Source organism: Gobio gobio (assembly GCF_949357685.1).
Source record: "Gobio gobio genome assembly, chromosome: 7".
NCBI classification, from domain to species: domain Eukaryota; kingdom Metazoa; phylum Chordata; class Actinopteri; order Cypriniformes; family Gobionidae; genus Gobio; species Gobio gobio.
Genome location: NC_137103.1, coordinates 48623069 through 48635394, shown reverse-complemented (window position 1 = coordinate 48635394; position 12326 = coordinate 48623069). Strand labels below are relative to the sequence as shown.

At 35.9% G+C, this 12326-nt stretch overlaps 1 protein-coding gene across 1 annotated transcript in view; it reads left to right on the top strand.

Moving 5' to 3' along the window:
• Positions 1–12326, top strand: part of hdac4 (histone deacetylase 4) — a 293108-nt gene that overhangs the window by 197929 nt on the left and 82853 nt on the right. Inside the window, exons 12-13 of the mRNA XM_079822512.1 lie at positions 3170–3363; positions 8284–8490. Of these exons, the coding sequence (XP_079678638.1) occupies positions 3170–3363; positions 8284–8490 (401 nt within the window). The remainder of the gene's footprint in view (positions 1–3169; positions 3364–8283; positions 8491–12326) is intronic.

The following is a 12326-nucleotide window of genomic DNA, read 5'->3' as shown; positions in this document are numbered from 1 at the left end:
CATTTTGGGAAAAACATTTTATTTAATAATTAATCTCTTGAGTGTTGTATTGCTTAAATGTATTATTCGCATGGTTTGTTGATTCTCGTAATACACAAATATTTCTCTCATTTGTGACATAATTTCCCATTATTTGCACATTATAATCTCAAAATTGCAGCAAAGGGGGGCCTCCAAACAGGCAGGTGCCCCGGGGCATCGCAGGATCATAATGCGTCACACTCCGTTCTCCCTGCGGATGTCATGCATTTATTGGTTGTAATTAGTCCAGCATAGGTTATGCAGCGTCCTTTATAAATTGGATTCAATTTCCTCCGATACGCACTAAAGAAGGCTCATTTTAATCAAATTAGTCATAGGCGGTGTTAATTAGCCTCCTGATGTGCCAGGAACGGCTTCACGAGAGACGGGAGAGGAGGCTGGCAATAAGAAGAGGTCAATACTTATCCTGAGGATGAGAGAGGGAGACGCCTCACTGGCGCAGTCAATTCTGACTAATGATTTGTGCCATCATAGACCATCACGTTAAAGAGCTAACCTTTTCTCCGCCCACTGTTGTCAGGGAGACGAGCAAATGCGGTGCACAGGAAGTGTACAAACAGAAAGTTTCAAGACACTGGGAGGGACAGAGAGTGTGTCTTTAGCAGAGTGACGCAATAACTTAAAATATGTTTTTTTTTTATATGTTTCCGGTGATCTAAGAGCTGTCAATCAATTAAAAAGAAAACGAAATAATCGCACCTAACATTTAAGTTTTTAATATATTTTTTATTTAAGACAGTGTATTTTAAACATTTGATCTAACAGGAAATATCCAGAAATTCAATAACGTTTTCAAACACTTCACAGTCTACAAACGTTATTTAGTCAAGAGCAGTGAGTGATTTTCTCTCTGTCTTTTCTTCTTTGATTTGCATTAATGACAGACATCACAGCAGAGCAGGTTTATTATGCTGCGTTCACACCAAACGCGAATAGAGCGTCTGCCGCGAGTGATTTCAATGTTAAGTCAATGGAAAGGCACGTTGACGCGCGTCTGGAGGTCCCGCGGCGCTGAAGGCGCGTTTCGCGCGGCGCGAAGGACGCAAATCCTCCTCATTCGTGCATCCAGTTTGCGCGAATTGGACGCGAATTGAGCGGCTTGCGCGATACGCACATTACACGCGAGTGGTGCTTTTGTGCATTCACGCGTTTGAAGCGAATTTGCGTCTGACGCCCGAGTTCAAAAATTTGAACTTTGGCGTCAATTCGCGCCGCGTTAACCAATCAGGAGCCTGCTTGCTGCTGTCACGTGGTAAAGTGACGTGATGAGAAACCCTGCATAAATTAAAAATAGTACTATTGTGTCACAAAATGTAGTTTTAAGACTTTTTCAGGTGAGAATGTGGTTGTTTAAAGCTCAAATCTGTGGTTTATTTATACAGAGAGCGCCTATTTAAAAAAAATAATCTTGTGTTTTTGGAGTTGTGAGATCCAGGCAATCACCGGGCAATCACCGCTCATAACCCCGGCGAGAGCAGCCTTTCCTCGGCTAGTCCTTCTGCCGTTTGCCGCTGGCTCTGATGTCTCTGTAGTGGTGCATCTTGTGTAGATCTAACGGGCGATCTTTGGGTGTCATGAATCTATACTTTGTTGTCTGCCAAATTGTTTTGACTGAGGGCAAAGAGAAGTTTCATAACTTTATTTTTTAAGGATATTTAAATATACATGCAGTGAAGATAATCTAGGAGTTGGACCACATTTGTGTGGCTATTAATGTTTAATATATATTTTTAATGAAAATGAAAAGAGGCAGAGTGATGTTTTATGACATATTTCTCCTGGAGTGCCTTGAACGCCGCGGACGCGCCAATGCATTCAGAATGTTCGCGCGTGAAACTAGACGCGGTAGACGCGATTTTGACGCTCTATTCACGTTTGGTGTGAACGCAGCATAAAGCTGCTGTCACTTTAAGATCTAAAGCACATGATGTGAATCTGACACACATCCCATGGCCTCACAACTCTTTACGGTCATTTAAGACTTCATTTAAGACTTCGTTTAACTCATTTAAGCCTGTGCTTACAAGGTGGATACTTACCAAAGTGGACATAATTTTCAACTTTTCAAGCACCAACGCAGGCGGCAGCCAATCAGATCGTCTTTGCCGGTATTTTGAAATACAATAGTGCACTCTTATCTTGTATTTTTAATATAATATAATAAATAATATAATATAATAAAATAATATGTTAATAATGACATTTAAAATAATAATAACATAATAATATTATTATTAATATTACATAATAGTGCACTCTTATATTGTATATTGTACGCTAGTACAGATTTAAGTTTTTTTTTTTCATCTTATCGTGCTTGAGTGGTTTAAAAGCAGTTGAATGAATGATATCATCATAATATACTAAAGGATGAAGGAAAAAAACTGATGCTGCGTGAAATATGTAAAAAAAAAAAAAAAGAAGAGAGAATTGCATGCATAACGCGTTAACTTTGACAGCCCTAATACGTACACACACTGCCATTCAAAAGTAATTTATGTTTTTAAAAGAATTCTCTCCTGTTCACAAAACCTGCATTTATTTGATAAAAAAAACTGTAATATTGTGAAATATTATTACAATTTACATTAATTGCTTTCTGTTTGAGTGTATTTTAAAATATAAATTATTTCTGTGATCAAAGCTTTCAGTGTCTTCAGTGTCACACGATCCTTCAGAAATCATTCTAATATGATGATTTATGATGAAGTTTTTTCAATTTTATCAGTGTTGAAAACAGTTTTTTCCCCCCAGGATTTCTTTGATGAATAGAAAGTTCAAAATATATACACATATGTAAACATGAACTTTTATTTTGGATGTGATTAATCGTGATTAATCGATTTGAAAGCACTAATAAATATAAAATGATTGTATTTTATTACGCATATTTAAGCTTGAAATCGTTACACTTTAAAAAGTCATCGCAAGATGCACTAGATGCTTCATAAGCGAACCATGGGCATGCCGTCTAAAGATAAGATGGAGATGCGCTTAAATCTTCAGTCGTGTGTTGAGGAAACTTCACCCCCTGAGAACAAAAGCAGGCGAAGGTGTTAATTAGTTCATGGCTAAGTGCTAACTAGAATCTGCTGTGTAACCCAAAGCCCATGTGTTGTGTCCCCAGGCCTGGGTGGCGTGCCCCTGCAGTCCCATCCCATCCATAAGCTCCGGCAGCATCGGCCCCTCGGACGCACGCAGTCGGCCCCCCTGCCCCAGAATGCCCAGGCGCTGCAGCAGCTGGTGGTTCAACAGCAACACCAGCAGTTCCTAGAAAAACACAAGCAACAGTTCCAACAGCAGCAGCTTCACATCAGCAAGGTACAAACTCTGTCTGTCTTTAGCTCCCTTCATCACCATGGCAACCCACAGGATGTGCATTCCTTATATGGTCAGACCGGAAGCATTCTGCTAGTGTGTTTGTGTGTACGTGGGACTGCAGTCATGAGCAGACCCAGGCTGAATCTATGCATGGACTGGCATTTTCTGTGCTGAATTTTGGGGGAAATGTGGAATTCTGTGAAATTAATTACATTTAAGAAGCGATTTTGTCTGCTGGTCCCACCTCAAAAGATTTGGATTTAAAAAAATAAAAAATAAAAAATTCTTTACATTTTACAACAAAAAAAGTAAATAAAAAATATTCACACAATATATGCACGACCACTAGCAAAAGTTTTGAGGCGGTAAGATTTTTATTGTTTTTGAAAGAATTCTCTACATTTATATGATCCAAAATACATAGATATTATTACAGTTTAAAATAACTTTTATATTTAAATATATATTTTAAAATGTAATTTATTCCTATGATGCAAAGCTGATTTTTCAGCATCATTACTCCAGTCTTCAGTGTCACATGATCTTTCAGAAATCATTCTAATATGCTGATTTGCTGCAAAAAAACCATGTATTATTATTATTATTATTATTATTATTATTATTATATTATTATTTAGTCACTTAAGTCACTTTTTATGTAACTGGATATTTTTGTGGAGTCCGTGATACATTATTTTCAGGATTCTTTGTTAAATCGAAAATTCAAAACAACAGCATTTATTAGAAATAGAATATTTTGTAACATTGTATAACTTGCTTTTTATCAATTCAATGCATCCTTGCTGAATAAAAGTATTAATTCATTTTATATATATATATATATATATATATATATATATATATATATATATATATATATATATATATATATATATATATATATATATATATATATATATATATATATATATATATATATATATATATATATATATATATATATATATATATATATATATATATAAAAAAAACTGACCTAAACTTTTTAACTGAAGTGTATTTTACAAAAAAAGAATTCTCAATTTTTTTTTCCATCTTAAATTCTTTTGCTGGAAAATTATTAAAATTGCTTGTCTACTACATACTTGAGTTGCTTATATAAATCTATATATGTATTTTGCAAATGAATTTAAAATGTTTTTTTATACTTAGAATCAATAACTATAAATCAATATTTTAAAGTATTAATATAAAAATGCTTGATGGAATGAGCAATTCATTAATTCATAAACTAAATGTCTGTATTTTCATGTATTTGTTATATTATTTTTTGAATCAGAACGAAGTTTGAAATGTAATGAATGAAGTTGGTAATTTATGTCAGAGCTTGTTGATTTGCTTCATGAACTTCATTGAAGGATTTTAAATCCCTATGGGAAAAGAATGAATGAGGAAAAACACTTGCTGTGCTCTATAACCGCCCCATTTTATTCCTCCTCATGTTTGCTCATGGAGTGTGTGGTGAAGTCTGTAGAGATTAGTAGTGTTGGCTCTTTATCCTACAGGGCTTTTGGTTTGTTTCTAATGCCTGTGCTCTCCCACCACTGCAAATGTGCATTATAGATTAGTTATGGGGTTAATCCATGCCTGCACACAAACATGTCCGAATGAGATCACTGGGTGTGGATCACCTCAGCGCTACACTCTGGGCTTCCGGGAATACTGCCTCTTTGCTCAGCAGATGTCAGAGGAATTTAATGCTTCCCAAGCATTTGCACTGTTTAGATTTGCCTCCATTCTTGTGTTTTAGATGTTCGCAGTGGAGATGTGAAAAGGCATATGTTGTGAATCTGTGCTTGTGGTTTTCTGCATATCAAAGAAGGTCCAGTTCATGAAATCTGTGGCCTTAATGTTTGCATTTTATACAATGCATTTAGAGAAAAATATGCTAAATGGATTTAAACATGGTAAAATGTTAAACTGGTGGGGCATTCTGACTCATGCACTGTTAAAGAGTTGGACTCTCATGCTAAACATGACCAACGTTTCAAAAAATGAGTTGGACGTATGACGGAGTATTTCTGTTCTAAATAAACTCCTTCAGGATTTGAATACGTTTCAGAAAGTTTTTTTTCCGGGTATGGCCCTGTATGACGTCATGAAGGGCGGAATTCCTTGTATGGGCACGAATCAACCATGGAATCAACAATGTCACTAAAGAAGTGTGTTTCTGGTTGTGAGGGAAAGATAACCTTGTTCAGCTTCCCAAATAACCCAGTGTTAAGGAACAGTGGATGCAGTTTGTTTTTCCGGAGTAGCAACAAAGTTCTGCAAGTGTGTTTGTTTGTTCCCGGTCATGATTCAAAACAGCAGGCGGTGAGTGAAACTGCATCAAATGTCTGTGTTTTGTGTAAAAATAGTGTAAGAAATAAAAAATAACAATAAATTAAAATGCACTGCAAATCATCCCCTACACTGTAGTTCACTGTAGTGAATTAGAGCTGCACGATTCTGGATAAATTGAGAATCCCTAATTTGTGTTTCAAATAGAGATCACGATTCTCCCACATTTCTGAACAGACAACTAAACAAACTAACATGTACTTTACTAGAGGTTCTGACAATATGTTTATTACTGCAGTCTATTTAAAAATCGGTTTGAATGATTCAATGACCCACTCATAAAGACTTGTTTCATTACTGGATGAATCAGCATTTTTGAACGAATCTCTTGAGTGAATGATTCAATGACAAATACATTTTTAACAGTCACTTGTCGCCACCTAGTGCCGTAACAATATAGTTGATACAATATTTATATTTGAAGAGTCAGTTTACTTTCAAAAGGCGATTTGCTCTATTTTGGTCGCTGCCTTAGACATCAGTGTTTAAATTCGAAGTATAGACTTCTATCCCAGTATTTCTGTTATATAATATTCTGAATTATTGCAAGACAGAAATAATGATACTGTGTGGTTGAAAAGACTGTTTGTGAAGCTGCTTCATAGATGGCCAACTGCTCTCTCTGGCTCAGCGACAGCGTGAACACAGATTTGAACATCCGTCGTGTTCTATACACTGAATAATGCCTTAATTTCTGTGTTTTCCTCATTCAAAATATAAGACTACCTTTACGGTGCTTTTTGTCCCTTTTTCAGCTTGACAGCTTTTGCTTACCATTGTTTACTAGTGGAACGACATGAGGGTGGGCAAATGATGACAGAATTCAATTCACTTAATATTCATGACCCACGCCATACCTGCCAAAGTTTGTGTGCTGAGCTGCTAACACTGACTGAAAGTCTAGCTTTGTGAACAACCGAAAATGTTCTAGGCTTAATTATTGAACTTTTATGACTAAAAGACCTGGGAGATGTTTTTGGAAAGTTTTTAGGCTTTCAAATGGCATCTAGTATGAATAAATCTGTGGCAACTAGACGTTTAAAATCATGTCATGCTTGTGAGGAAATTTATGATGCGTGTCCCCAAGTTTTGGATCATTCCTGTCATTTTGGCTTTGGCTGATTCCTTTTACAAAGAAATGACATGAACATGTTCACTAAGCTGAAGGGAGAGATGTAGTTGTGGTGAGGAAGGGATAGGAAAGCAAAGAGGAGAATATTAAAAAGCTTGTTTGGAATGAAGCACACGGATGAGGCAATTGCAGAGCGCTCTGACGTCAATTATGTTCCCTCGGCACAGTGCCAGGGGCCTGTGTTTTTACCCGACTCGAGTGCGTGTGTGTGTGTGTGTGTGTGTGTGTGTGTGTGTGTGTGTGTGTGTGTGTGTGCGCGGGGTGAGGGCGGAGCTAGAGCTGTCATTGCCACGGTGACAGGGTTAGACACAGCTGTCACAGCATGAACTTGAGCCAAGAGGACAGTTTCTTTTGTTCCAAGAATGTTATTTAATGCAAATGTAGCTTTAACTCTGTGCAGAAGTTCTTTGTGTGTGTTGCAGATGTGTTCTGAAGTCATTGTCTTATGAATCCTATTTTGTTATTCAAATTTCACAACCTTTTTTACAGTACAATTTAAAATGTTTGGGCTCTGTAAGATTTTTGATGTTTTAATAGAAGTCTCTTCTGCTCACCAAGGCTTAAATTATTTGAACAAAAATACAGTAAAAACAGTGATATTGTGAAATATTATTACAATTTAAAATAATGGTTTTCTAATTTAATTAGTACTGGAGAAAAATTAATCGTGATTAATGGCATCCAAAATAAAAGTTGGTGTTAACATAATATATGTGTGTGCTGTGTATAATTATTATGCATGCATGTATATATTTAAGAAATATTTGCATGTATATACTGTATATATTTAATTTAGCGTAAATATATATATTTTTATTAAAATATAACATATTTTTCTTAAATATATATGCATGTAATGTGACTAATCACGATACATTTTTTCCCCAGCACTAATTTTAATACATTTAAAAATGTAATTTATTGTTGTGATGTCAAAGCTGAATTTTCAGCATCATTACACCTGTCTTCAGTGTCACATGATCCTTCAGAAATCATTCTACTATGATGATTTGCTGCTCAAGAAATCTTCATTTATTATTATTATCATCAATGTTGTTGAAAACTGTTGTGCTGCTTAACATTTTTGTGGAAAATGTAATAAAAAGAAATCAGGATTCTTTGATGAATAGAACATTTAGACGAACATAATTTATTTCAGATATAATTCTTATGTAACATTATAATATCTTTACTGTTGTAATTTAATGCGTCCTTGCTGCATAAAAGTAAAAGGAGGAAAAAAATATTTTACTGACCCCAAACTTTTGAACAGCAGTGTATAATTTAGTAGCATTGCTCATTTTAGGTAGTTATTCCCTGACACTGTTTGAATACACATTTTATGTGCTCTCTAATAAAATGATTAATCTGTAGAAGTCTGATTGGTCAGATTAATTGATGATGTGTTCCTCCACCTCTCTCAGATGATGGCTAAGCCGAACGAGCCGGGCCGACAGCACGAGAGCCACCCGGAGGAGACGGAAGAGGAGCTGAGGGAGCACCAGGGGCTGGGCGACTCCATGGAGGGTCTTCCCCACGGGGTCATTATCAAACAGGAACCTCCGGATGAACAAGATGAAGAGTTCCATGAGAGGGAGAGACAAGCTGAGGAAGAGCTGCTCTTCAGACAGGTGAGAATTAGACTGGACAGCATATGTGATTTTGCGGGACAATGTAGGACACATGGGAGAGAGATGCATTTAATGCTATTTAAATATTGATTTCCATTAGCGGGAAAGCCTATTTGCTGGGTTATAACATGCTTTAAATCGCCAGCAAGCTTTGTTACTTGTAACCATTGGCTCTGTGACTGGCACTCAGCTTTCTGAGATTCGAGTGATACAATGTCAATTATCCCACAGGACCTATTCAGTTGACTTAACATAATGAAATTTAGTTGTCTGGTTATCACCAAACCAAGCTCAATCTTTTTAGCCTAGAAAAGTTTAATCTATCAACTAGCTCCGCTTCACCTTCTTCGTTGCTCTGGTTGGTTGTAGCGCTATCTTACTGCGTGCAGATGGAATTTAAAAGACAACCGTTTTTTCCTGCCCCTCGGATTGAGCCCTACCAATGGTGAGTTCCCAGACCCAACATCTTGATGTGGGTCTGGCTTGTCAGGCTACAATCTTTTAATATTGAACATTAGTCTGGGGAGTCTGCTCTATATTTTTTCTGCACAAGAGGCGTGATAAATCAATAACCAATCAGACCACAAGAGGCGTGATCAACGGGCATAGTTCAAATGACTCTGTACGAAATTGGATAGTCCTGCAACCAATCAGACCAACGATCCATCGCTTCTCTTTCCGTCATTGTGTTAAACCTGCCAATAGTGCGCCAGGTGGATTAGTCGGTTTGTGATTGGTCCCTGCAAATTTGTAACAGAAGCAGGATAAAAATATGTACAGGTTTCCAGCCTGAGCTGCAGGGCGAAATCAAATCGCCGGCAGTTCGGGCTGGGTTTACCCAGTCTAGAAATGTAGGGCTTTGCAGAAAATATTGATCGATTTGAATTAATTCCCATTTTGATAAACCAATATCGATTGGTAAACAAAACTTCATTAACTTCATTTATTTGTAGCGTGCCTCCCATTCAATAAATTGCTGCTCTTTAACCCTCTGGTGCGGTTCGTGTGCCAGTCAAAACTCGTACCAAAAATCGTTTTCATTTCAATTAAATTATTGTACTATGTTTTAGTTCGATATTTTTTTTTTTTTTTTATTTAATATTTTGTATTTTGAGGGGATTTTATGGTACTAAATTATAATCCATTTATTCACTTTTTGAGCATGAACCTGAAAATGAAATTTCCAATTAAATTTTGAATGCTTTGAAGTTTGGTCTCTTTGTAAAGACGACATTGGCAGATTATTGCTGATGTGAAAAAAAGTTTTTTATTTATTTTTATAAAAACTGCACAAAAATACAAAATCAAAGCCATAAATCTAAACAAGCTGTGTTCCAAATTTGAGGTTGATATCTCGAAAAATGAGCTTTCAGTAGATTTTGTTTGGGCGCGGCACCAAACGCTTCCACTAGATGAAATTCGTCTCCCATTCATTTCCAATGCTGTTATTTTTGACCGCAAACAATGCGTGCTACTTTTTTTTCTCAGGACCATTTCACTTTTTTGAATCATGTCCATGAATTTGCTATTTTCACACAGCAATTGCCAAAACTTTTACCAAGTTTCGTACCATTCGGATGAAGTAAAAAAAAAAATTTTTTTAATTTGTGACCCAACAGCACCAGAGGATTAATGTGTCATGATAGAAGGCTGTAGCCACTGAATGTATCATGTCTCATGTAATCGCTCAATCAGTGTTTTAACCGCGGAAAGAAGTCAATAAAACAGTTTGTAAACTGAACTCTACATTTACCTCAGAAAACCTATTCAATATCAATAGCTTGATAGTCAGCTAGAAAACTGTATTCTAAAGAGGAGCATTTTGCTAAATATATGCACTAAATTACATATTCATTGTATTTTTACCTAACCAGCTCTTGTATGTTTGAATAAATCCGTCATGGAAACAAGTGTTTATGAAATGCTTCAAAATCGAAATTGAATCGTGAAATTTGTGTCAATGCCCAGCCCTAACAATCTGAATAACAGTCTATTAGGTAAAATTACATTTGATACTAAAATAAGTTTCCATAAGTACAGACTAAGTTATGTTCTACACAAAGATTAAATGCATTTTACCAGATTCAGTTGTATGCTTTTTGGATCTGTCAGTTTTGAACAGGATGTTCTTGTTCAGTCTTGGCTGGTGTAGCTGTATATAACCTTCCCCAGAAGTTCACTTTTGATGAGATCCACACTGGTTTCTTTGCTACATCCCCGCAGTAAAAACCCTCTACGAAATGCGTTGGTCGGTTATTTTTCCTGCTTGTTGACGGCAGCGGCAATGGATTTTTAAAGGTTTTTTTTGTACATTTTTATTGTGGTATTGTAATTAAGGGAAGAAAACTAGATAATACAGACATTATTGATTTGCAGGACACATCTTACATCTTGCAGGACGCGGGGCAAAGCTCCCAATTTTGGGACTTTCCCGCAAAATGCAGTACAGCCGGTCACTCTAGTGAGGATAATGAAACAGACAGACAGCTGCAGGACGATATAAGGCCATGTCCGTCGCTCTTGAGAATGTAGAAATACACAATAAATGGTGTTTCTTTGAATGTCACAAACACATTGAGCACCAGAAGAGGGCAGCAACAGGCTCCTGTATGGAAACAAAGCACCCTGTCGGTGAAAAAATGGGTTAATAACCAATGATCAAGAATGATCTGTACCAACAAGAAACTGTCTTTCTAGCTCTTACTCAGCTGAAGACATGCTTCTATTTTTACTTAAATCTTCTAAAAAACAATAATGGGAGTTTGTCAAATAAAAAAAGAGCAATTGTAGAGGAGAGCGGGGCACAATCTAACGCTTTTTGATTTTCTCAGTTTGTGTAAATCCACTTAGGGTTCAGAGTATTTGTAATTTCACACATGTCTAGTACAATTATGTGGTTTTGTTTCATTAATACAGTGTATACTTTTTTTCTTGATTTACCCCGAAAGAATGGAAGTGAAATGTGACAACATGCCCCATAGGTGGGGTACGTTGTTACATGTGAGGGGCACATTGTAACATGACCAAATTACAGCTTAAAATGTTATGTGATATAATCAAAAAATATCCATGACAAACTAAAATACTTTGTCAATAAAATACAATTATTAACTTTTTTAAAATAAAATAATGGCATTTTTTAAGCATTACTCGCTAAATAAAGCTATACAGCATAGTTAAAAAAAATAATAATAATTAAACTAATAATAATTCTGAACATAGACTCTTAGTCATTATTCACCTTTTTCTCATAGTTTCTAAAAAGAATGAATAAAAGTATAGAATATAATAGCATATTTCTAATAGGGGCTCATTGTAACTAGGGATGGGCGAGACCACTTATTTTGTTTTCGATACGATACCGATACTTTCAAGGCCAGTATCACCGATACCGATACGATATTTCTAAACTGAACTTTCAAATGATTCAATTAATTAAATTATTAAAATTACTAAGACTAAAGTGGGTAAAGATACCCACTTAACATTTATATTTGAAAGGCATTTTAACCTTCCATACGCCTAATTGCTATTTATTAGATCTGTTTTTTTTTTGTTTTTTTTTACACATGGTTAAAATATGTTTACTTGTAGTGGTAACCATGGAAATCTACAAATACTATAGCTGAACTACAGTCACTGTTGTAAAACCATGGTTCTTTTCGTAAGGGACTGCCAGTGACAGGACGTTGCACCCATAAAATGTAACTTTTTTATTCTGACTGTGTATGATTTATTTTAACATTAGTTACAGAATAGACCATGATCAATATCAACGTTTAACATAACATTTAAAGAGTGTAATTGCACAAACCATGTAGGTTGCAATTTCAATT